At 38.4% G+C, this 27,128-nt stretch overlaps 1 protein-coding gene across 9 annotated transcripts in view; it reads left to right on the top strand.

Annotated features, from left to right (window-relative positions):
• Zc3h14 (zinc finger CCCH-type containing 14) overlaps positions 1 to 25,610 on the top strand; it is a 38,763-nt gene extending 13,153 nt beyond the window's left edge. For 2 of the 9 annotated variants that reach the window (XM_052185276.1, XM_052185273.1), the window contains exons 8-18: positions 151 to 251; positions 2,069 to 2,164; positions 3,257 to 3,412; positions 11,896 to 11,970; positions 16,990 to 17,149; positions 17,927 to 18,159; positions 21,262 to 21,382; positions 22,784 to 22,920; positions 23,156 to 23,244; positions 23,504 to 23,610; positions 24,410 to 25,610. In XM_052185276.1, coding sequence (XP_052041236.1) covers positions 151 to 251; positions 2,069 to 2,164; positions 3,257 to 3,412; positions 11,896 to 11,970; positions 16,990 to 17,149; positions 17,927 to 18,159; positions 21,262 to 21,382; positions 22,784 to 22,920; positions 23,156 to 23,244; positions 23,504 to 23,610; positions 24,410 to 24,416 — 1,282 coding nt within the window. In that variant the 3' untranslated portion in view covers positions 24,417 to 25,610. The remainder of the gene's footprint in view (positions 1 to 150; positions 252 to 2,068; positions 2,165 to 3,256; positions 3,413 to 11,895; positions 11,971 to 16,989; positions 17,150 to 17,926; positions 18,160 to 21,261; positions 21,383 to 22,783; positions 22,921 to 23,155; positions 23,245 to 23,503; positions 23,611 to 24,409) is intronic. The other 7 variants (XM_052185274.1, XM_052185275.1, XM_052185279.1 and 4 more) reach the window with 7 other exon arrangements.
• Positions 25,611 to 27,128: the final 1,518 nt, after the last annotated feature.

Raw genomic sequence — 27,128 nt, 5'->3', positions numbered from 1 at the left:
CTGTAGGGTTCCAATCCAATTGATATGTTCTAAAAGCTATAACTGTTATGTTTAAAACAGGCTATATAGTAACAGCATAATAGATGGTTAGCATGTAAAGAACTGAAATTTAAAACATTATAAAAATACCTTTTCTTAAAACTCTTTTAGACCTTCTCTTCCACCTTCTAAACAAGCTAACAAGAATCTAATTTTGAAGGCTATCTCTGAAGCTCAAGAGTCTGTAACAAAAACAACTAACTATTCTTCAGGTAATTCAATGTAGTATGTTTGTATTGGTAAGATATTGCTTCTTTGAGTTGAGTGTGCTTGTTTTAATGTGTAAAGATTTCTGTTAGATACCAAAACCAGAATCAAATTCTTCTAAAAGCATGGTTTTAAAAGATTTCACCAGTTTGAGAAACTGTCATAGGAGTTCTTTGAGCATAGTAAACTCTCACATGCATAAACTTATAAAATCCACAAATTATAGAGGAAATTTTGAAAAAGAATGAGACTTTCATATTAATACCATTTAGCTCAATATTATATATGTACTTAAGTATAACGTATAAAAGGAACAAAATTGGATAATAACAGTTCCTAAGGTAGTGAAATCTGTATTTACTTTTTTGCTGTGCTGGCAGATTGAACTCATGGCCTTCTGCATGCTTGGAAGGCCCAGTTCCACTGCACCACATCCCTGGGCCCAAGGAAGACATTTGTTTAAAACTCCTATATGAATACAGCACTCTGTTTTCCTTTGGTGGAATCTGGTAGTAGAATGCCAGGCAGAGAATTGTTATGCTCTTACTTTAGTTAAAATAGAAGCTCTAAAATCATTTGATGTCAAATATTGAGGTGTCAAGTTTTTATAACAACATTTTCTTATAGAATTCATTCTAAATTGCAAATGGTGAGTGTTTTGTGTGCTGCTACATTCTGTGTGCCCTTTCATCTTCTGGAGCCAGTGTAAAATTTTGTGGTACTAAGGTGATAGAAATCACCAGCTCTGAAACTATCTTCAAGTTTTTACCATGAATTTGGTGGATGTCCTCACAGCATTCTTCTGCTTGCCCTTTGTCACACGTCACCCTTTCTTGAAGTAAACAATTTTTTGTACTTATCTACCTTCTCATCTCTTATTCTTAACTTGGAATATATGACATTAAATAGATTTTGGCATATAGAATCAGGTGAAAGCCTGAACTGCTTCAACAGTTTACTGCCTTACATTCACTCTTCTGATACAGCAGTGATATTGCCTAAAATAAGAATTTTAAAGCATTCCCATGACCTTGAAATACTTAGCATTTTTAATTTTACATTTATGAGTTTTTTGCTTGCCTGGAGGGCAGCAAAGAGCATCAGATCCCCTAGAACTGGAGTTACTGATGGTCGTGAGCCACCATGTAGATGCTGGGAATAGAACCCTAGTTCTCTGGAAGAACAGCTGTTAGAGAATTAATATGCCTTCCCCCTGAGAAATCATTCCAAGTACTCACAGATTAATAAAAGATACCTTTATTGGTTCTGGCTAATGCACAGAAGGGAACCAGCCGTGAACAGAAAGATTTCCCAGTTCGATAGCTATGCTTTAGGCTCTGCGTTCTGTGTAGCTCTCATCCTTAAATCATTTGGAGGTCTGGCCCCCAAGTCTCATTTTTGAACAGTTTAGAGACAGGATGCTACAAGTCTGGCCATTTGGACAAATGGGAGATTTACATAACAAAAATATTGTCACATTTGCTTAAGTATATCAGTGTTGTGTATGTGACTCATTTCTCATAGACGTTACTGAGCATCATTCTGCCCCATGGGAGAACTCAGCTTCCTGGGGAGAGAACCAGGACTTGATTGCAGGCAGAGACTTAACTGAAGTGCTTTTCCTGTTAGAGCTACCTATAGAAACTTGTTCTTTGCCTCTTTGCTGTGGGGGATGGTTCTACATGTAGGTGGTAAATCAAGAGTGTATCCTTTTGTTGTGGAAACAAAGTCTGGTTGGCAGCATATTAGTGAACAAATTTCTGGGGTGGGAGTTTGGGGTTGTTCTGTTTTGATATGTTTGAAACATATTCTTATTTTGTAGCTCTGGGTATCCTGGAGCTCACTGTGTATACTAGATTGGCCTCAAACTCCAAGAGATCATCTTCCTGTGTCTGCTTCCCAAGTGCTGAGATTAAAGGTGTGCAACCTCATACCCCCACTCTTAGTGAGAAAATTGTAATAGAAACATTTTCTTAGCAAACCTAAATTTTAGTTAGGTTAGAGCTATATAAACCTGTCCTTTCTACAGTTTCTAACGACTTTAACTAGTAATACTAAGCCTTAAATTACGTTAGTGGTAGCATTCCTTGAATACATTTTTTGTGTAACTTATTTCCCAAGCAAGTTTAATAGACCCTCTATGACATCAGTTTATTGCTCTCAGCTTTTCCTAGGTCACAGCCAGTGCTCTTAACAAGTGTTTCCAACTATTTCAAAAGTAGAGTATTGGGCTGGAGAGATGGCTCAGTGTTTAAGAAAGAGCACTGGCTGCTTCCAGGGAACCTGGGAACAGTCCCAGTCACAGGGATCCAACTCTTCTGACCTCCACAGGTGCCAGGCATACACATGGTACACATGCATGCATACGGGCAAAACACATCATTCTAAACAGAAATTTTAAAAAGTAATTGGAGATTCCCTATTTCAAGAAATAACATTGAACCTGGTTCTATATGCCTATAATCCTAGCACTTGGGAAATAGAGGCAAGAGATTAAGATCACTTTGAACTTAGTAAGTTCAAAATGATCAAAAGAATTTTTTAAAAATAGCATTTGAACAGTTCATTCTTTGCATACTTAAGTTACAGTTTGAATCACTGTGAAACCATGGATCACTGAATCTGGTTATTCCATACACGTGTATACATGATACACACTCCATTGTGTTTGTGTGTGTGTGTGCGTGCACATGCGCACATGCATTTTTGTTGGGTTTTAAAACAGGCTTTGACTAAGTAGTCCAGTCTGGTCCAGAACTTACTGCAGTCCTACTGCATTAACCTAGGTGCAGAGATTCAAGCTTCAGATACAGCTTATATATTAGTAAGGCAAACAAGTTGAATGTCTTTCTTGGGAATACTGTAAGAAAAACTGTAATTCTTTTGTTTTGAATACCTTAACTGTTCTGACCCCAAGGGTGGAATTTGTATTTAACACGTGATATTAGACATGGAGTTATGAAGTTGTAACCATGGATGTATTTTTCCTTTCTTTTGCTTTTATGTAAAGTTCCACAGAAACAAACACTTCCAGTTGCTCCCAGAACTCGAACTTCTCAAGAAGAATTGCTAGCAGAAATGGTCCAGGGGCAAAACAGGGCCCCCAGAATAAGTCCCCCTGTTAAAGAAGAGGAAGCAAAAGGAGATAATACAGAAAAAATTCAAGGTAAGAGTTAACCATCTCTCTCTCTCTCTCTCTCTCTTTTTTTTTTTCCTCGAGACAGGAGACAGGGTTTCTCTGTGTAGCCCTGACTGTCTTGGAACTCACTCTGTAGACCAGGCTGGCCTTGAACTCAGAAATCCGCCTGCCTCTGCCTCCCAAGTACTGGGATTACAGGCCTGCACCACCACTGCCCGGCAACCATTTCACTCTTACACTTACATGGGATACTAAATATTTTCAGATAAGTTTTAATGAATAATAGTTATAAAGAAAGTGAGCATGAGGTACTAAAGAATGAGTTACATGAACAATCGTAAGCTGCCATGTGGATGCTGAGAACTGATCTCTAGTAGAAGCAAAGAGTGCTCTTAACTGCTGTCTGTCTGTCTTCCCTCACACCCCACCTCCAGGGCTTTTGGAAAATATTTTCTCCTTTCTTATATAGCTTTTGTTTTCCTGTTTTCTTCTCTTAGGTTGCCTACTTATTACGTCTCACTGTTCCCCAAACTGATCTGGCTAGAGTGATTTTGTCTAACCTGGCAAATGATCTGGGTTTATCCTCCCTCTAAAAAAGTTTTAATTTATTTGTTTCCTATGCAATTAGTTTCTAAAATTCACTATGACAGGCTTAAATGCTAATCAATCATCAGTCATGTTAGTCATTTTGGAGATGGGTGGTGGTGGTGGTAGTGTGTGTGTGTGTATGTATGTTTGTGTGTGTGTGTGGTTTATTTGAAAATCTGTACTCTTCTATAGGGAAAAATATTTTTTTGGAAATGTTACTCTTCTCATTTTTGTCTGTCCAGTGGCTTTGCTTTCTTTGGATTTTGTTTTTGAAACAAAGTTTCATGATTTCACATTGGAATTGATCTAACTGTGTAGCCTTGAATCTGGCTGTAGTTGTACTTTTCACTTACCTCTGAGTGCTAAGACCACAGGTGTGCAAGCTCTGTGGTTTGGACTTGTCTTATTTTACACCTTGACAGGTGTCCTTGATCTATGATTGCATTGCTCTCAATAAAGCCATTGTAAGTTATAAAGTGACATTAAGTTGAAAATACATTTAAATACCTTTTCTGCCTTCCTAGCTTAGCTGCATCTTGTACCATAGAGTATCAATGTTGACTGCAACCATTGGCTGATGATCACTGTATTCTTTTATTGTATTTAATCCCCATTTCTCCCTTAGCTTCTCCGAGGTCTAACTCCCAACCACTCCCAACTTTGTGGCCTTTTTTCCTCTTTTTTTAAATAGCCCACTGATTACAAAATTTGTGCTGTGTACTAATAGATGTTGGATTGTCTACCACTAATGACAGATGCGGTTGCCCTACCAGTGGCTCTCTAACACCATTAACTTGTCGCTAGCTCTTGAGTTATGAGTCTGGGCTTGGGAACTACTCCCTATTGTTTCAGGAATGGTGATTGTGTTAATCTTGTCAGTCAAGACACAGCAGCACTATGAGTTCATGAGTGCAGCTGTCCTGACATGTCCAGGAAACAGGTTTGTTGTTGTTTTCTGAGACAGCAGGAAACAGTTTTGTCCTGGTCTCTGTCTTTAGAATATGGAGAATTCACCATTATTTCTTACCTCTGCAACTATCCTTCCAGTCTAAACCACTATCTGTGATCCAGTCTAAGTCACGTCCCTTTATGTTTTTTAAATATTAAACTTAGATAATTTCTTACTCTTTTGAACAGAAATCTGACTTCCTCCTCCACTCAGAACCCCCTGGTGGTCCCTCTTACACTCAGTAACCATCAGTATCTTCCTTGGTCCATCGTCTGCCTCCTTGTCACTCAGCCAGTACTCTGTTCCACCTAGACCTGGAATCTGTTTCTTTTTAATTCTACATCTCCACTCTCATCCCATCCCCCCAAATTCCTTTTCTCCATCAGATATATGAAAACTGAGATATCCACTATTACAGTTGAAGTCTGTCCTCAGGAAGTTCATTTGAGGCTTTTTGTGTGATGTTTACAGCCAGTATTTGTCTGTATATTTTCTACTTTTCTGGAGTTGTGGAAACCTTACCTATTAAGAAGTTGTCCTTCTCCCCCATCCTTAAATCATTGATCGTATTTTAAGTGTACAATATATGTGGTTATTTCAGAGTATGTACACTTAAGTAGATGTATCTTATGTTCAAATGCTATTAGGCATAGTATTAACACATAGTAATCTAAGGGTGATAGGATAGAGATTTAAATATTACTAATTTAACTGGAGTTTTGATTTTTTTTGATACTTCATTGAATAATTTACAGACTGGTGCTACATTTTAAGATTTATTCGGCAGGGCAGTGGTGGTGTATGCCTTTAATCCCAGCACTTGGGAGGGGAGGCAGAGGCAGGCTGATTTCTGAGTTCAAGGCCAGCCTGGTCTATAGAGTGAGTTCCAGGACAGCCAGGGCTACACAGAGAAACCCTGTCTTGAAACAAGCAAACAAACAAATAAACAAAACAACCAAAGAAAAAAAGATTTATTCGATTTTTGTGTGCTCTTTTTAAAATGGGCTCTCCAAAAGGAAAATGTTTTAAAATTTGTTATATTCTAATAAATCTATGTATTTTGGTTTTGTTTTGTTTTCCTGAGACCAGTCCACTATATATCTCTGACTGTTCTGGAACTCACTGTGTAGACCATTTCTGACTTCAAGCTCTCAGAGATACCACCTACTTCTGCCTCTGCCTCCCCAGTGCTAGAATTAAAGGTGTGTACCACTATGCTTAGCTAAACCCATGTCTTTTGAAAATAATAATCATAAATTATTTGACACATGAAAATCTACCACAGATGTTTCTAAATATACAGAATTAAAAAGGAGCCACCCTGCACCATGTTAGGCAACAATGCTCTTATTCAACGACAGAGACTAACAAATAAAAAACTCAGTGCCAAGAATGAGTTATTTCTTTTGGACTTATTGGCCTAGATGTCAGACATGGTGGTGTATGCTTGTAATACCAGATACTTAAGAGGCTAAAGTAGGAGAAGTGCAAATTCCGGGTTTACCTGGGCCATTTCAGATTATCTCAGAATAGAAAGTGAAAATACCACATATGGTGGTGGCGGCAGTGGTGGTGGTGTGTCTTTGGGAACCATTGGCCAATAAGTCCAAAAGAAATAACTCATTCTTGGCACTGAGTTTTTTATTTGTTAGTCTCTGTCGTTGAATAAGAGCATTGTTGCCTAACATGGTGCAGGGTGGCTCCTTTTTAATTCTGTATATTTAGAAACATCTGTGGTAGATTTTCATGTGTCTTTTTTTGGAAAGGTCTTTAGTATCATTTCTCTCTCCCGTAATCACTTTACCTAAAAATCTGCTCCTTTACCCATGGTAACCCTTTCTGTTCCATTATTTCCTTTTAATCCTTTATACTAGAGCATTCTACTTCTTTTCCCTTTAAAGTTCCTCTGTATGACTCCTTAGTAATTTCCTGACCTCTGTGGGTATTCTAAATGAAACACACATATTTGATGATTCAAAAGTAATGTCTAGAGATGACAAAAAATGTGGCATTTGTCTTTCTATGTCTGGGATACCTCAGGATTGTTTCCAGCTAAGAAGATTTTTCATAATAAATTATTTTGAAAACTGAAATACCAATAAGATAGCAGTAGTTCTCAAGTGAATAGATAATTTCAACTAGCTTCCATTGAAACTCCCTGCTTTCTTTTTTGTAAAAATTAGCCACCTTATCCTAAAACTCATATGGAAATAGGATCTAGGGAAATCAAAACTATTGAAAAAGAATAATGTTGGGGAGGGTTCTGTTTCTGGATTTGAAGACAATACAAATGCATAGTGACTGTGACCTATGTAAAGGTAAGCACACTCTGAGCGATAGTACAAAGTCCATAGACACACATTCCTCATCAATTGACTATCTTTTTTTGTTTTATTTTGTTTTGTGTTTAAGCAAAGGCAATAAAATTTGGTGAAGAAAGAATAGTCTTTCACAGTCTTTTACTGGGACATAAGGGTGTCTAAAAAACAGTGAAGTTGGAGGTCTTTCCAAATATCCAAAAAATAACTCAATATGAATCAAAAGACCTCTATTATCAAGATAATAATAAGAATTTTAGGGGGAAAGTAAGTATACATATGTGACCTTGAGTTAGGGAGTGGTTCAGAGTACCAAAGTAGAGAAAGAAATTGGACCTCATCACAGTAGAGACTTGTGTCTCAAAGATTACCCCACACACATACCAAAAAAAAAAAAAAAGTAACAGGGAAAGTATCCATAAAATGGGTGAAAATATTTGAGATACACCTAATAATGGTTTTATATCAAATCCCAGGCAACATACAGTATTCTTTCCTCTTTTACAATTTACACCATTTTGATTGAGGTGGTGTTGTCGATTTTAGTGGCGGTGAGGAGTGGCCCATGGTCCTCAGTACATTAGGCAGGTCCTCTGCCCTTAAGCTGCATCACCAGTCTGCATCATGGGTGTGTGGCTGAAGTTCGTTATTGTATAAATGGTTTTTAAAAATTTGTCTGTGATCATGAGTCAATCAGCTTTTCTGCCTTCTCCCTGCAAAGGTAATACCAGTGCGGTACCATCATCTACTGATATCAGAGTAAAGGTAATACAGTGTGGTATAATCATCTACTGATATCAGAGGAATAAAATTTAAGATTCAGCAACTCAAAATAATATGAAGCTCCAGAACTACAGTTGAGCAGACAACAAGGTGGACACACTTGCTTAGTTTATGGAGTATAGCTCTTCAGGATTCTTACATGAAGTAAATAATAGAAAGTTCTTTGGGTGTCATGTGTCTCTGCTCAGCCAATCAGAACTCAGGATTATTTTGTATGTAATAATAGAGTTTTATTTGCAGAGGAGCTGATAAGTAGGTAGGACTTAAAGGACAAAAGTGGTGGTTGCAGTGCTCTTAATTGTAGAAGAGAAAATTGGTCTGGTGTGCCTAACTTTTCACAGTATGAATTCTTACTTTAGAATGATGTCACCTTATCTTTTTAGTTATAGATTTTAAGATGTCACTAGCATTCTAAAGGTAGCATTGAAGATTGCTTTTAATTTTGATGAGATAATTTAATGAGCTGTGAAAATGCCAGGAATTTTATGAAAATGTCTTCAAGGTTTTCATCACCATCTCTCCCAGTTTTCCTCTCACCAGAGCCAGCTGACTTAGGCTCTCTGACAAGTGCTTCTTGTTCACTAAATGAACTGGACAATATTTCCCACCTTTTGAGGAAGATAGCAACTGATATCAATGAAATTAAAGGAATGAAAGCAGCTATTTTGACAGTGGAAGCAAATCTTTTTGATTTGAATGTTAGAGTGTCCCAGAACGAAGCAAAAATTTCATCTTTAGAGGTTAAAATGGATGAATATTTAACATCAACATCTGAATGCGACAGACAGTTGGAAGATTTTCAAGAGAGTATAGAGTTTGAGTCGCAGTCAAAGACTACTGATGTAAAAATAATTGGCTTCCTAACAAGTGTTGAGAAAGGTAAACTGACTTTAGGTGCTGATCTGTTGAACTTTCCACACTGTCTAGTTCTGATGTAGAGGCAGCTCAGCATAGACAAAGGTTTTTATTGCTTGGTACTCTGTATAATTTAAATTGGGTCTAGAATGTTTGAGCAGAGCTCTAATGTGTTTTTGTTCTATTTGAAAGTACTGGAAACTGAATGTAGTGCTTTACACATGCTAAGCTAGGCAAGAACTCAACCACTTAGAACCTCCCTTAACAATTTTTTTGGGAGCCAGCCTTGTTGGCACACCTTTTTTTTTTTTTTTTTTTTTTTTTTTTTTTTTGATTTTTGGCTTTTTCGAGACAGGGTTTCTCTGTATATCCCTGGCTTTCCTGGAACTCACTCTGTAGACCAGGCTGGCCTCGAACTCAGAAATCCACCTGCCTCTGCCTCCCAGAGTGCTGGGATTACAGGGTACACCACCACTGCCTGGCTTGCTGGCACGCCTTTAATAACAGCAGCACTCAGGAGGCAGACACAGGTAGAGGTCTGTGAGTCCATGTAACAGAGTTCCAGGCCAGCGAGGCCTGCATAATGAGACCCTGTCTCCAAAAAAAAAAAAAAAAGGAGGGGTGGCAGGAAGTATTTTGTTTTGGCTCAGACTTTGGTTAAGTTAACCTTGATGGTTTTATATGTGTGATCCTCTTGTCTCATCCTCTCAAGCATCACCATGCCGCCATGCTTAGGATGATGATTTGAAAAAAATGGATGGGCTTCAAGATAAAGTAAAATGTGAGAGGGAATGATTCTTTTAAGTATTTCTGGTGGTGGTATTCTGCTATAAAACTTTAATTTTATTACTAGTTCTGTAACATAGAACATGTTAGTATGTTGACCAACAGGAATACAGCTTAAGCAAATCTATGAATTAAGGTCTGTTCTCCATGATTATTTTTGCCATGGTAATTTTCAAAGGAATTTATTCTCTTTTGTGCATGTCTTTCTGGAGAACGAAATCTTCCTTGATAAAGAACAGCTAGAAAAATCTTAAAACTTCGGTATACCTTTTAAGTCTTTCAGTGATGTAATTTGGCAAGACCTTGCCATCTTGTTTGCATTGTGTAAGCATAGCCCATCTTTATGGAGCCACATAGACTAGAAACCCTGAAAACTAGCAAGCAGTTAACTTACTGAAGAGTTTCAATATTTGGACCCATACCAATTCTATCTCCACACACTGTAGTTTGATGTTTGTGTTCTCACTTAGAACGTAGGTACTAAATACTTGTGACAAGCACAGTGGGAATGACAGCTACAGTAAAATGTGACACCCCTTTTCACAATTCAAGTAGTTTGGAGGATAGGCAATCAGCTCATTGGGTTTTGGTTTGCAGTATGGATATTAATATTAGTGTGGGGCTCAAGAGATGCTACTGTGTTTTAGAGCACTGACTGCTCTTCAAGAACACTTGGCTTCAACTCCCAGCCACCCATATGGCAGCTCACTGTCTGTAGCTCCAGTTCCAGGGGATCTGACACCCTCTTCTGGCCTCTATGGGTACCAGGCACACATGCAGTGAACATAAATGCTTCAAAACTTAGAAAATAAATGTTGCTAATGTGAGTGCCACGTGGCTATGAATCTGTCACTGTTGATTACCAGGGCTGACTCAGCTCATTTCGCTTACTAGACAGGTGTACCTTTCTTCATTGCTCCATTCTGCATCATTTCCAAAGCTACATACTCAGTTGAAGAGATCAGCCTTACCTGATAGAGCCTACCTGCTAAAACCCTCGAAACAAGCACTCAAGAATAGTAATATGAATTTGTATTATGAACTTAATGTTAGAAAATAATTTTAAGAGCTATTTTAGAAATAAGTACTTTACCTGATCAACTTAAAGGAAAATATATTTATAGAGCTAAATGATTACATCAACAGTTCTCACCTGTGGGTCATGACCCTTTTCAGGGTCAAACAATCCTTTTAGGTCATGTAAGATCATCAGAAAAATACATGTTTATATTATAATTCATAAGAGTAGCAAAATTATACTTGAGATATAGCAACAAAAATAATTTTATAGTTGGGGGTTACAACAACATGAACTGTATTAAAGGGTCACAGCATTAGGAAGGTTGAGAGCCACTGATGTACCGTTTGCACCACATCACTTGGTGACTAGACAATCTCCTTAGGTAATGTCATCATTGGGCAAAGTGTCTACTTTTAGAAACTTATAGCTACATTGTGAAGAGATACTGTGGAGCTACTGTGGAGCAGCTGGGCAGTATTATGAAGCTCAAGGACAGTCTGATGTGTAGCCAGCAGAGGCTCTGCTTGCAGACCTTTTTTTTGTTTTTTTCTAGACAGGGTTTCTCTGTGTAACCCTAGCTGTTCTGGAACTCATTCTGTAGACCAGGCTGGCCTCGAACTTAGAAATCCATCTGCCTCTCAAATGCTGGGATTAAAGGCGTGTGCCACCACTGCCCAGCTGTTTGCAGAATTCTGAATGCCATACTTGATCCATTGTTTGTTTTGCATCTGTCCAAGCCAATTTAGGAATTTCATGACAGTGTAATTATGGAATATGTTTTGGTTTTGGTTTAAGTTCCCACGTGTTTTGCTATTTCCAAAGGTCAGGAGGTAGTGGGGAAAGGGAGGTGTGTAGGGGAAGCAGTGCTGAGTTTAGGAAGTGGACTCCATGCCTGCTGTGTCAATGGTACCAGGTACTAAAGGGCGTTCCTGTTTGGTCACTCTTTCCTTTTACTTCTGTATTTTTTTCAATCCAAGAATGCTGGCCACCTCACATGTGGGGAACCAGGAGGGACTTTGTTGCCCTTTTTGATTTAACTTAAAAACAGCATTTTGCTTAACAGAGATATGCTTAAAGACCATAAAAATAGCAAATTGTGTTATAAAAGCTTTATTTGTAAGACTGTCAAATACATTCAAAGATTTATTTCTGAAAAACAAACATTAATATTTGTGTTAAGCTTAGTGAAGTTTTAAAACTTATATTCTAGGAACTCAACAGAGGCAATTGTTATCCCGACTGCAAATTGATCCAGTAATGGTAGAAACAATGGAGATGAGTCAAGGTGGGTAGTGTTTGCATTATCACTATAATGTGGCAGTATTCTGTTGCCATTCCCATTCCTCATACCTCATTCAGTGTACCATGTATCTCTTAGATCCTGCCCTAAGACAGCACAATTAGATGGATAAAAATACTTTAGGGCCAGGATGTAAGATCTGCATTTCCTTCATGCGTGGTGGTTTTGCCTCATTCATAAGCTTTCTTTTCCCCATCCTTTCCTCCTTAGCTTTTAGCTGTTCACTTTCCTGCTGTGAAGACAGCTAGAGTCCCTATTCCTCCTTTACCCCTGTGCTGCTCATTGTCAGTCACGGAAGCCTGTGTCCCTAGCTCACCTTCTCCTGTCTCTGCTGTATTTCCAGAGCGGCCTCAGCACCCCTCAGCACCAGTTCAACCTACCCAGTGTATTGGCCTCACTTCACAGTCTTAATCTCAGGGACTACTAACCACTTGTTCTAAAGCTTCTGTGAAGTGTTCTGCTCAACCCAGATACACATTCCACAGGCTGCTTCAAGCCTGGAGTGAGGTACTTATTTTTATCTGTGTCTTTGGTTCCCCAAATCTCTGTCAGGTCCACATTTGGTAAACACAGGAAACAACTGGATACATGAACCTTTTGGGTTTTTTTTTTGGTTTTTTTTTTTTGTTTTTACAGTTTTATTCTGTGACTCAAGCTGACCTCCAGCTGGCTGTCCATCTGCTTTCTCATCCAAGTGCTGGGATTACTATCATGTGCCACCATACCTAACACTTCTATTCTTGTGTTTCCATGAATATGCCCTTTGTTGGAAGCTCTGGTCCTTGATTCCTATCTCTGCTTTCTGCCTCGTAAATCATCCACACACACACCCTCCAGCTCCACAGTCAGTTGTTTCCCTAGTTCTCTGTCTCAACATGTGCTTTTGCTCTCAAAGGTTGGCCTCGATCTAGACCCCAGGTCCTCCCCATGTGAACGGGATGGTGTTACTCCTCCAGTCTTAATCCTGCTGTTTCTGCCTTCTGCCTGTTGAATGTTAAGATGCTGCAAACTTGGTTTTGCCTCTGTCTTTCAACACTGCATATAATAAGTCATTTTAAATGTGGTGCTGAAGTCCGTGCCTTGTACCCACTTCATCAGCTCTAGTGCATTCTTTTGTTTCCTATTTTACCCTTAATGCTCACTTGAAGCATTAAGTAGTTCTTTTGAGGCTTTTGAGTGAGCACAGTCTTTATTCTGTCATATTTTTTTATTTCTGAGAACAGTCTTTCTTCATGTTCCTTTGAATTTTTTTAACATGTTGATTTTGTTTCATGTATGTAATTTTTTTTTCTTTGAGAATGTCAAAAAATGTTTTTGACATTTCTCCTTTCCCTCCTTGATCTTGTTTTCTCTGAGTTGGTTTCAATTTTTATGATGGAAGCTTTCTATTCCTTGATTATCTGTTTTAAAAGAGGATCAGTAAAACGTTGTTGATTGATATTCTGGATTCCTGAATTAGGGCATGTGTGTTTGGACTTTGTTTTTTATTGTGGATCCTGTGTGGAGAATGATCTGTCAGTCTAGTTTGGGGGCACCCTGAGTATTAATACAAGCAAGGTGTTCTTAGTCTGGTCAGCTGTGACAATAAGGAGAACTGTAAAAGAAATAATTACCATTAATTATTATACAATATTTCACCCTTAGAATTATTCAAGCATTGCTGGCATTTCTAGAACTTATTGAGGGTCTAAAGTCTCACTTTCCAAGGGAGAGGATCTATAACATGGGTAAAGGTTTTCAGAGCACTGCCTTTTAAACAATTTTCTGTTCATGCTATTTTGTTGTGGCACCTTTCTGTTATAGAACTGGATACCTTATTTCTGAATCTCCAGCAGTGATGGACAAGAGAGTACATACATACCTGGTCATTCTCAAGTCTTACCTGTAGTGATGGGGATGGGTGTGGTAAGGTTCCAAACAGAGAAATGGATGCTTGGACTTAGGCTTTAGGAAAGGCTCATTACTTTTAAAGTAAGCCCTCTAGCATGGCTTGTTTTTTTAAGCTCTTCCCAAGGAATATTCTGTTGATTGTTCTCAATCTTTGGAGAATCTTGTAGTCTAGATTGTTTTATTATTGTCTTAGCATCAGTTTCTGCATCTGTTTTTTTGTTTTTGTTTTTACTTTGAAAATATGGTTGTTCCTTTGCGATTGTTTTCAAGGTATATGCCAAAAGTATATGGGCATATACCTTTTTGTTTAAAAAGTAAAACTGTCATTTTTTTTTTTCTTCAGCTTCAGAAATGTCAAGAAAGTAAATGCTTGAGTTCAGTCCAGGTCTCTACCAAGACAAACTATTACTACTCCCCCTATACAGGGACTCCCTGTCACTCAGCACCTTTAGTGAGCTAAGATGGGTAGTGCTTGGGTATATAGAATACAGACATCTAGTTTCTTTCTCCATCCCTGTGTGTGTAGCATTCATGTTACCTGTGTGTGTGATCATGTGCATATGGAGGCTTAAAGTTGATGCTGGGAATTGTCTTCCCTCATTCTTCTACCTTACTCATTGCTGCAGGAGGCCTTCAGGCAAACCCAGAGCTTCTGATATGACTAACTTTACTCTCGGAGTCCCATCTTTGCATTATGAAGCTGAAATTACATGTGGATCACCACTTCTGATAATTACTTGGGTTCTGGGTATCCAAGCTAGCAAGCACTGCAGCCACTGATGAATCTCCCTGGCCTGAAACCTGGACTCATGTTGCACATTTCCCTAAATTTGGGGAGCCTGTGACAGTTGCATCCTGTGCTTCTCAGCCTTTTATCCTTTTGTTATCGTTGCCTTTCTTTTTATTTATTTATTTATTTATTTATTTATTTATTTATTTATTTATTTATTTATTTATTTATTTTGGTTTTTCGAGACAGGGTTTCTCTGTGTAGTTCTGGCTGTCCTGGAACTCACTCTGTAGACCAGGCTGGCCTCGAACTCAGAAATCTGCCTGCCTCTGCCTCCCAAGTGCTGGGATTACAGGCATGCGCCGCCACCACCACCCGACTCTCATTGCCTTTCATTCTCCTTTTCCAGCCCTTCTCCCTGGCTGCTCCCTACATGGCTAAGTTACCTGTGTTTTTCTGTCAGCATTATTTTTGTCTGTTCTGTGCCCTGCTGAGGTATGAACTAGGGAGAGCAGTTATACCACAGAAAGTTGAGAGTGCTAGGAAAGGGCATTCCTTAGACCAAGTTCTGGGCTCTGCTCTAGGTAGCTAGATACTTAGTCATTGAAGGGCTTGTGGGACAAGGGAAGAATACTAATAAGTCAGCTTTTTTTCTGGGGTAGGGTTTGGGAGGTGGGGGCCAGGGCCATACAGCAGCAGTAGATCACAGTTAGGGTGTGTGTGAGTTCCAATGCAAACTGTAAATTAGATTTGATGACTTCAAAATAAACAGGATGGGAAATAAGTTCTGAGCTGTTCCTAATACTTGTGTTCTTATCTCTCTTCTCAACAAATGTCAAATTGCAAATTTTTACCTTCTAAAGGATTTCAAACTAAATAAATCTAAAATTGAAAATTTCCTATTTGTTCCTCTTCCCTGGACTTTCTACTTCTACCTCATCTATTTCTTCCGCATTTTGTCTTCTCTGCCTGTGGTTGTAGTACCGTGTCCTGATGGTTGATGGGAGTGTAGGGCATGTACATCTTTCTCATGTGTTGGAGGGATGAAGGGACGAAATTTTATTTTTATTAACTTATTTGAGACCAGGTCTTACTTTGTAGGCCTGGCTGACCTAGGACTATAGATCAGGATACCCCTGGATTCAAGCATCTCCTGCCTCTTCCTCCTGAGTGCTGGGGCTAAAGGTTTATATTACCACACCGAACAAGGGAAGAAGATACTTTAACTTTGTTTTTCTAGAAACCTGTTGATTGTGTTTCTTCCCTACTTAGGAATCTCTTAACTATTTCTAGACCAGAATCCCAAATATTTAGGCATGGGATCCATCATTCTATTTCTTCAGTCTTTCTTAACCCTGTCATACCATCACATGCATTTTTTTATCCACATTTCTCACCTTTTCTCAATGTTCTGTGAAGTCCCCTTTCTTGCTCCGTGTTTTCTTTGCCTGCATTGGCTCTCTGACTCTCTGTTCTCCTCTTACTCATTCCTTTAATACTCGTTTTATATAATCAACTTCAGCCAACATTTCTTTGACCTTTCAGCTTGAGGAAGTACCTTGTGTTCTACCAACACCTCTTTACTCCCTTCCTGAGCTTCGCTGTTTTAGAACTGTATGCGTCTGATTTTCTTTTCCTTTTATCTGCGTTCCTAGCACAGTAATTAGTTGCACAGTAAATAAATATTCAGTGAATAGCCTGAAGTTTGGTCTGTTTTATTTGTTGGCCTTAAAAGAAATAGTTAACTTCTATCAGTTGATCGCACACTAATAGGCTATCATACCCATTCTGAACTCAGTTCTTGTTACATTTTGTGAAGTAGACAGCCTGTGCTGTCTATGACTTGAGCTTGTGGTGGCTTACACTGAAGGTTAGTGTGACCCATTCATCTTAAAATTCCCTTTCAAAATAGTTTTCTGTGTATACCTGGTTAGAAACTATGCTGACTGAATTCTTAATAGGCAGTGTTTTCCTTTAAATATTACTGTGAAAAAATGAACAGTAATAATTATTTGGGAAAGGTAGTTCAACAGTTTTTAAATCATAATTTTAGGAAACATTAAGATTCTTAAATTCTTTCTGATTTTGAAAAAAAAGTAACTGTTGTTCTTTTACTGTGTTTTTAATATCCCAACAGATGTGATATAGGAAAACCCTTATCTGCTGTAGGCAAAGAAAGGCATTTGTAAAGAAAGGACTATTTGAATTCTCTGAAGAGAGGATTGGAATAGAATTACAATCCTATCCCTGAGTAGAATTAGTTATGATTTTCTTTAAAAGTAATTATAATTATATAAAAGATTGACATTCTTCTCACTTGTATGATTTTGAGAATAAAAGGTTTATTCAGAAGTAAACATTCATGGCCAATTTTTTTGGCTCAGATTACTATGACATGGAATCCATGGTCCATGCAGACACAAGATCATTTATTCTGAAGAAGCCAAAGCTGTCTGAGGAAATAGTAGTGACACCAAACCAGGATTCGGGGATGAAGACTGCAGATGCCCTTCGGGTCCTTTCAGGACACCTTATGCAGACACGGTAGATGGTTTCTTTTTCTTGTGTAGCTCCTGTGTGTGACTGTAGTGCAGGTCAGCTGTTAGCTCCCAGTTTACCTGTTCCTAGAGCTCCTACCAGATGGTGCAATCACTGACTCACTGGCTAGGCCAATAGTAATTTGCCAAATTCTCAAAAATTTGAGTTCATCTTTCTTGTTTAGAAATCCATTAAATAGAAATAAAAGCTGAGTATAACTCCATTGATGAGGGGTATAGTGTTTTGTTTTGTTTTGTTTTAAATATATACCCAAGGAATTGAACTTAAGCTGGGTAACCCAAATCAGGAAATCCTTCTGCAAGGTGTTAAGAGCTAAGGCTTGTTTGTTCCTTACTAAGAAAGCAGACAGTGTTCAGCAAAGAACCGTGTATAGATGATAAAATCACATAAAAATAAAGCTGCTGCCAGGATGCTCTGAGCATCTGTTCTAATTGTTCTTTGGTTTGGTTTGGTTTGGTTTTGGTTTATTTCCATGTTGATCCTATAAGGATCACATGAACAATGGAGAGTCAAAGTTGAGAGGATATTGTTACTATCTGTAAGTCCAGGCTAGAAGGTCACTGTGATGCTGCTGCAATTGCTGGCCATGGCCGGCGTGTATTAGGATTGCACTTATGCTGTAGCAGGAAGTCATTCTAAGCTTATTCTTAGTGAACCAAGTGCAAAGCAAAGGAGTAACAGTTCTGCTGAAGAGGACTTTAGGAGGCTCAGCATTTTGTGTTTGTTTCCCTAATTCTATGGTATTTTTTATCTGTCTGGCAGAGATCTTGTACAACCAGATAAACCTGCAAGTCCCAAGTTTATAGTGACGCTGGATGGTGTCCCCAGCCCCCCAGGATACATTTCAGATCAAGAGGAGGAGATGTGCTTTGAAGGAATGAAACCCGTAAACCAAACTTCAGCCTCAAACAAGGGACTCAGAGGTCTCCTCCACCCACAGCAGTTGCATTTGATGAGCAGGCAGCTTGAGGACCCAGATGGTAGCTTTTCCAACGGTGTGTTGAGAGCTCAGACGTTGCCTTCTCAGTCTCACTGTCATTGAAAATGGAGTCTTGGCCTGTGATATCTTGAGTGAATATTGGTTTGAGGCTTTACTTATATTTCTGTTCAGTAGTCTGTTTTCTTCTGTCATACAAAACCACCAGTTCAATTCCATACTCCCTCTGTGCTTGTTTCACGGGGTATTCTGTGATGCTAGTGCTAAAATGAAGTCCAGTCAGTGCCATCTAAAATGCCTTTTTATTGTGATTGCTGAAGGATGAACTATCATTATTGATGCATTTACCATCAACAATCTCTCATAGTTAACTTTAGAGAAAGAAGGATTTTGATTTTGGTGTTTCCTATACCAGAGTATAGGATCTCCATGGAGGGATTTCTTACCTAATCTGGCAAGATACTTTTGAAGTATCAGAAAGACCTTCTGTGGCAATTAATCCTGAGTAGTGCTCAGAGGAAATGAGTTCAGATGGTGCCTGACTTAGAACCTGTGTTTCCACTGCTCCTTACCGCACACCAGAGCTGACGTCACACCACCGGTCCTTTATCTTCATTTTTTTCTTTTTTCTTTTGGATTTATATTTATGTGAGCATTTTACCTGTTGGTATGAATGTGCAGCAGTACATGCATGCCTGCTGCTGTGTCAGATGCCCTGGAAATAAAGTTGTATGTAGCTGTGAGCTACATATGGGTGCTGGGAACTGAACCTGGGTCCTCTGCAAGAGCCACTGAGCTATCTCTCCAGCCCCACCAATACTTTTTACTCCTGATTTAAATTCACCATTTCTTAAGCAGGAGAGTTAATTTCTAACTCTTAAAAATAAACAGATTCAAGGGAAAAGGTAAATTTTCAAGTGTTTCTTAAGTAATCATTTTTTTTGCAGAGACATAAAAAAATACATTGGTAAATTTTTCTTCATTCACTAAAAATATAGTAAACTAGAACAGATGAGTCTGTGAGCAAGAAACACTTGTGAGCGGCTCTTCCTGCTTTGAGTATCATGGGGGAGTATAGCCTGGGTTGTGGAGTGAGTTGTAGTTGTGACCTCAGGTAAAGCAAAATTTTAAAGGTAAAAACTGCAAAAGGCAGTACACATTTCCTGACTGCATGCTTTGTCCAACATTAGGAAAGCTTGGTGTTACTGCTCTCAATTGTCAGTTTGAAAGCTTAACACTCAGCTGTTAAGACTCATTTTCATTTAAAGGTGAGTTTCCATGCTAGGCTTTGTTGGTATATGGGAAGAATCAGTGACTGTGGGTATCACGCCAGTCATGGGAATGCCTATTTTGTGTGAGTGATCTGGCCATTGTGGATGAGTAGAGCGCTTCCTTTGCCACTGCAAACTCTTCAGTTAGGTGTGGGGATAGAGATCCGTAGCAGTGAGGACACCCTACTGTTAGAGATCAGATACATCCTGGAAGGTGTGTCTTCACCTAGTGTAAGCAAGGAGTTGAAGTTCCGTCTTTGGGTTGGTTATTTTGGTGGTGGTGTTTGAGGGTGCTAACCAACTGCACCATCTATGTTAACACATGTCCACTGAACATTATATGGCAGCACATTATAGCTTTCAATACAAAGTGAATTTGCCTCTGGAAATTTAAATTTGAAGAGTTTTAGCATATATGAAGTAAAATGTCAGCATAGGAAAACAAGAGCCATGACTTCTATATATTGCTTCACCTTTTTTTTCACTAAGAGAAAGTTGCCTTGTAACATACTTTTATTATTATTATCATTATTATTAGCTACTTCCTTTTTCTGGCTGCATTGTTCTTTGGATCTAGTCTTCATTTGTTCTAGGTTATCATGTCTTGTGTATGCAGCAGTGTGGGGCAGTTTCCTCTAGTGATGGGACAAAGATCATCTAAAAGCGAGCGAGGTTCCCCTCCAAGTGCTCTTGGATTTTCTTTAGAAGTTCTCAAGGAACTTTTATATCCTACATCTAAAATAAGTTACTTTGTATTTTTCTTATATTGTTGCATAGGAGATCAAGCCCAGGGCCTTATGAATGCAGGGTAAGACTCTGCTAGACTGATTTCCAGTCCTGTTCTTTTTAAAATAGCATAGAAACTTGTGTCAGGCATACTGTAGTCATTACTGAGGCTCCTGTCTGCACCACATGATGCTCTTTGTGCCAACTTCTCCTGTAGGGAGGGCAGACATGGGTCACTAGAACAGAAACATTGCCTTTATATATTCTGATTCTGAACAAGGTGAGTTTCAGATGTTAGATTTTGCCCAAGCTGTCTAGATGAGCTACTAATATGCAAAGCCAGATCTGACCTACCAGACCTTGGACACCCTGCTACTGTATAGCCAAGTGAGAGCTGGCTTCATAAACAATAAAACCTAACAGTGATGTCTCAGATCAGAAGGCAGTGGATTATGGCCTTCATGTATAAATTTATTTGGCATCATAAATTAGTTTCATATAGATGTCATAGGAAAAGTTAGAGGTCACATTCTCCTGTGCCACAGTAGTTGACATTGTAATTGAACATGAGTTAATGCAGACAATGAACCCTATTGGTGAGGCTTATTTCTAGGACATAGTCCTAGTCTGTTTACTTCTGCCACATAGCATCTTTCACTCAGCCAGACTTCAGACTTGTTACAAGTCCGTCTCTGTTCTATTCTATCCCCAAGCCCATAGGCAGTGTCCTTTGCTGGCCCATCTTATGTAGAGCTACTTTTCCCTTAGATATCAAGGTGAGTTTAGTGCCTAGACCTTTACTGGCAATACTTCAGTGATTTGGAGTAATTTATTATTTGGACACTTGTCATTTGGCTGGAATATGAAAATTATTCACATTCCTTATCAGCTTGTGTTTTCAGCTTCACTTTTAAATTTGGCATCTTTCACTTTTGTATTTCAGTTCTGAAGTAAGACTTGAAATTTACTTAAGGCTTTATGACAACTCTGGTCTTCTTCCTGCTAGTCTTTAGGTTCCATTACGAGGATTGGCCATATCATTTGGTGTTATTTTACAGGGCTACAAACAAAGAATATAAAATTTTGAGATTCGGGTTTGGGGCAGATTATAGACTTTGTACTGAAAGCCTAATGAACAAAATGGTCTTAATTCCTCTTTGAAGCTGAGATGACTGACCTGAGTGTGGCACAGAAACCAGAAAAACTTTTGGAGCGCTGCAAGTACTGGCCTGCTTGTAAAAATGGGGATGAGTGTATATACCATCATCCCATTTCACCTTGCAAGTGAGTAATAACATCCAATGGTTATTTCCATAGTAATCTCTACATCCTACAACCTTTCCTTTCACTTCTGTAGAGAGGTTTACTTGATACCTACCATAACCATCCCTAGAGCTTTATGTGTGTTTTGGAAATGGTTTGTGTTTGGTACCTATGATCCTGAAATGTCTGGGTCCCTTGGTACATCAGGTGTAACTATACAGTTTTATATATTTGTTCACAGGTATCTATTTCATTTAGATAGGGAATAAATTGAGTTATTTGAGTAATGAAAAAAATTCTAGATGTGGGTTAGTCTGCTTACCAACTGTTTGATTTAATGCAGTAAACTTGGTGAGATCATTTTTGGGTGTTTTGTTTTGTTGGTCCTATGATTGGACTATGTCCATATTTTCATTATAAGAACATGTAGTAGCATAATTCAATATGTAAAGACTATAAGTATGAATCTTACAGTATAGTGTCTTGATCATGAAATGTGCTTACTCTTTTAAAATTTACTTAAGATTTGGGTATTCAGAGCTAGAGAGATGGGTCAGTGGTTAAGAGCATTGTCTGCTTTTCCAGGGGACCCAAGTACAATTCCCAGTACCCACATTGCAGCTCATACAATTGTCTGACTCTAGTTCCAGGATGTCTGACATCCTCACACAGACATATATGCAGGCAAAACATCAATGCATGTCAAAATTTTAAAAAATTATAAAAGGAAAAGAAGTGAAATCTAGGTTTTGACATTCTGTTAAAGAAGAATGACTCAAAATCTATTTTATAATGCCTTGCCTTGAATTGTAACATGTTAGACTTCCTCCACATCTCAAGTATACTTGTGTTCTATTTTGGTATTATGTAACAATGTACTAATTGCCCCATCCTACTCCTCATCCCCACCATAGAGAATGAAGCCAGAGCTTCACGCGTGTGGGGAAGGACTCATGGAACAATGTTCTTTTTTTTTTTTTTAACAGAGCTGAGGACCGAACCCAGGGCCTTGCGCTTGCTAGGCAAGCGCTCTACCACTGAGCTAAATCCCCAACCCCGGAACAATGTTCTTATCCATTACTACTGTTTGTGTGTTAGAGACAGGCAGACCAAGTTTCACGTGTGCAGGTGCCTCCAGAGGCCAGAAGAGGGCATTGAATCCCCTGAAGCTGGGGGGTACAGGCAATTAGTATTAGCCCCAGTGTTAGAGCCAGGAACTGAACTCTGGTCCTCTAGAAGAGCAGCAAGTGCTTGTAAAACCTGAGCTTTCTTTCCAACCACGCATGGTGTTTGTAAAGTCCCTCTAAAAAGAAAAAACAAAACCAAAAAATAAAAACAAACACAAAAACAAAAATTTAAAAAACCAAACCCTAGTAGTTATTGAGATGTTAAATATAAATAATAATTGTTTTTGTTTTATAGAGCCTTTCCCAATTGCAAATTTGCTGAGAAATGTTTGTTTGTGCATCCAAATTGTAAATATGACACAAAGTGTACTAAAGCAGATTGTCCCTTCACTCACATGAGTAGAAGAGTCGCAGTACTGACTCCAAAACCAGGTTAGTAACTTTGTGCACTGTTGTAATCAGGTCAAAAAGTAGAAAATGACATTTTCTGCCTCTAAGTGATAGGAAACAACAAAAGAAAAGTTTTAGAAATGATTTTAGCATTTAAAGAACAAATCTGCCTTTCTCAGAGCTTGTTCAAAATTAAATGATTCTAACCTTACCAGTAGACTGCATTAAAAAATGATGTTGCCAAATAGACTTGAGCATTGTTCTTTCTGATTGTCAGTGTCGTCACCAGCACCGGCTTCTAATGGCCAGCTCTGCCGATACTTCCCTGCTTGTAAGAAAATGGAATGTCCCTTCTACCATCCAAAAGTAAGAAGTTTGATTTTCTAAAATGGTTTTAGTGGTAATCTCTCATTCTGAAGTTTCTTTCTTATGTACGTTTTATTTTTAATTGTGTGTATGTCTGGTTTTGTGCCCATGTTAGCAGGTGTATGTTCTAAGGCTTTCAGTGGTGTTCCAGTGGACATTACCACAGCGTTAGAGTGAGGTGCTGCTCATCCTCATTTCAGTGTGTAGTTCCTGTATTATATTGAAGATTTGAAGTTTTGCTCCTCTTGTTTCTATTCAGCACTGTAGGTTTAATACTCAGTGTACACGACCCGACTGCACATTTTATCATCCCACCATTACTGTACCACCAAGACATGCCTTGAAATGGATTCGACCTCAAACCAGGTGAGGATTTAAGTTGAAAACGCTGATGTCATTTAGAATTACATCCTACTGTCTACGTTTTTTAGGTGTATAAGTGTATAAATCTGAGGAAATTGAATTTTATTTCTTCCCCTGTTCCTTTAAGATTAAGTATAAAAGAATTCCTTAGCAAAAATGGTTTACTACACGAACCAAATTTATCCAGTGATGGCTTTTTTTTAGTCTACATCATCTCCAGATGGGTTCTGGTTTTCTGGCGCTAATTGTTGAATCCAGGGCCTAATGCATAATAGGGGTCAGTAAGCCCCACCCTTCAGCCTTTCTAAAACTTGTGAGCATACACAGTACAAACACAAGACCAAGGCCAGCAGGATTGTCTGTGTTGTATGTATTATACACACTGATCAGCAGTCGGATCAAGGCAGGGATGGGGGAGTCTCTATAATCTCCCAAGCTCGAGAATCTGAAATTGATCCCCAGAACCCATATAAAAATGTGGGACATCTTAGTATGTACTCATAATCCCAGAGCCGGGAGGGCAGATCCTTGGGGTCTGCTGGCCAGCCATTGAGAGTCCCTGAATTTAAACGGTAGTGTGTCATTTGAAGTTGACTGCTGGGTTCCACATGTGTACTCACACATTCAGTTTTCTTAGACTGATGTTTCAGAATATTTTACTGTGGCCTAGAAGTTAAATTGCATAATTTATTACCTTTTATCTGCTTTACATAATTGATTTATTTAAAGACAAAACTTTTTAGCTAATGTATATGGTATTTATATGCAAAGCAGTTAATTTAAAAATTTTGGTTTTATTCAGTGAATGATGCCCTAGTCCTACCTGGCAGAAGATCATGCAGTTTGAAAGCTTCCAACTTCTGATGAGAGATGTTCTACAGAACTTGTCACGTCTTTGAAATTTAGAATATATTGCTTTCACAATATGAATTTTACTGCCCAACTGAAGTGTCTAATTTTTCAAGTTTGTAAGTTTATTAAGTGGTTTCAACATTTTTTGTTTGTTCGTTTTGACTATGAAAAAGACAGTTTAAAGAAAAGCCAGATTCTATTAAAACATTGGCAGCATGTTTGTACATTGCTGTTTAACATCACTTTTGGTAATGGTACTGCAGCTTAGAGCTGTGGTGCTGTGGGAAGGCCAGTGTCCGAAAGCTGACGCACTTTTTACTCTTCCCAAAGGTAATGCGGTGTCTGTAACCCAGCATGGGAACAGTGGCCAGACTTTGAAACTGAGGCAGCTTTGGAATATCTAGTTTAAATTTCTTTTTTTTAATGTCTAAATGAGTTTTGACATTAAAAATGAATATGAGAAGCATAATACAGACTTTTATTTTGAGTGCTACTTTGGTAGAGTTGACTCAGGTCCCGTGCCTTTGTGAAAGTAGAGACATGGTCATAAAGGGTAAACGTAGTTGGAATAACAGTGCAAAAATGTGTGAACAAGTCTTTGAAATGCTCCCATTTACTCTTATCATTTTTAAATAATTTTGGAGGGACTACATTATCACAAAATTATACAAAAATTTTTACAGGCATATTACAGAAAGTATCAGAAAACAGACTTTGAACTTACAAGAATATAAATATACGTATATATTCCCATATTCTGAAAAATATGGGAAATAACGCCACAGAAAATATACATATGTTACTACTAAAGATCACTCTTGAAATGTAGAAGTTGAGATTTAAGTGGTGTATTTTAAATGACAGAACTATATAATTGCAGATAGTAAGGGTAAACTTCACAATAGGATGAAACTTGGCCTACTGTATTATGGAGTTTTCTGTGTGGTTTTTGAAACTGTTAAGGCAAGATGTGTCATGTTTTAGAACTAAATAACAGACAACTAATTTAAAAAACTTGTTGTTTTAAAAATTAAAGTGTAAAAGGTGGTTAGCAAAGGGGATAATAAAAGCTCAAACATTTTGAGGACCAAATTTAACTGTTAAGATACAATAAAGTCACATCTATAAAAGTCTGTGTTTAACAATGTGAAGCCAGCCTTCTATTGTGGTCATTGCCTTTCCATTGAAAGATAAAAAACTAGTTATTCAACCATTTGATAAGCTGGCCTTGACCATGCTAACCCCAGAGGGTAAAGGTCAGAATTGGCAAAAGAACAAAGGAGACAGGGCCTAAAGCTGCATAGGTTTAAGTGAAAGGGAAAGTCTTCACTCAGTAAGCACACTGAATTTAAGGCCTTCATTCTAGCTTAGCTTCTCAGTGAAGATTTTTGTTTAAAGTTGTGTGAATTTCTGGAACTAGGCTTTTAATTATCATCTTCTAAAAAAATGTGTAGATGTTTTCTCATAATTGTCTAGTAAAGGACCAGAAACAGGGAACAAGGGTTTAGCTTTTGATAAGAAATAACATGTGACAATCTAATTGTTTTCTGTTATTGAACAGTGACTGGGAAACACATTTTAAAAGGTTTATTTTTTTTAAGATAGGGTCTCATGTACTGTAGGCTAGCCTCAAATTCACTATGTAGCTAAGAATGATTTTGAATTTCTAATCCCGTGCTTGCACCTGGGATTGTAGATGTGCCCCACTTTTATGTAGTGCTAGAGGTTAAATCTAGGGCTTTACGAATGCAAGGTAAGCACTGAGCTATATATAGTGCCCTAGCCCTACATTTAAATGGGTTATTGTTTAATTCTATGAGTTATAGACAAGCTTACTCTAACCATAAAGCAATTACTACTTGTTTTAAATGAAACGCTGTAAGGAGTCATCCAAAGAAGTAGGCATGGTGGATGGTAATGCGGAGCACTGGAGTGGACTGTGTGCTTTGTCATGCATTTACATAGGAAACAGTGGGACCACGATAGGTGGTGGCAGTCCTGGGCTATTAATTCATATACTGCAGGCACACACAATAATTTTCTGGGTTTAAAAACTATAGGGCAGGTTCTCTGATTCATTACCTTTTTCAGAGTTGGTGGCTAATCCAGAGAGGTGGCCATATGGTGACTACTCAGAAGTTAGCCTGACCCCTGGTCTTTAGTCACGCAACTGACCATTGCAGTGACAAAGACTTGACTTATCAGGCTGGCCACTTTGAAGGACAAAAATAGTGGAAGCAGTTTTTACTTTTACAGATTTTTACAGAATTAAAAATATTCTGTAACTAAAAGCTGGCAAACTGGGGCTATGGCTCAGTGGGTAAGAGCACTGACTGCTCCTCCGGAGGTTCTGAGTTCAAATCCCAGCAACCACATGGTGGCTCATAACCATTTCTCATGGGATCTGTCGCTCTCTTCTGGTATCTGAGGACAGCTACAGTGTACTCACATATCATAAATAAATAAACCTTTAAAAAAAAACCCAAAAAACCAAAACGCAGGCAAACTGTCCAGAGGGAAAACCTTAGAACTATATACCATGCTTAAATTTGAAGTATTTTCCTTTTTATAGTAATTCTTTAATTTATTGACTACCATTTATATAATACCAGTGCATTCTAGAACTTGGCCTAAATTAGATGGACCATTTAGTATGAGCATTGGAAAAG

The sequence above is a fragment of the Apodemus sylvaticus genome, chromosome 6, assembly GCF_947179515.1.
Source record: "Apodemus sylvaticus chromosome 6, mApoSyl1.1, whole genome shotgun sequence".
Classification (NCBI taxonomy): Eukaryota; Metazoa; Chordata; class Mammalia; order Rodentia; family Muridae; genus Apodemus; species Apodemus sylvaticus.
The sequence above is the reverse complement of the archived record's forward strand: the minus strand, read 5'-3'. Positions and strand labels throughout refer to the sequence as shown.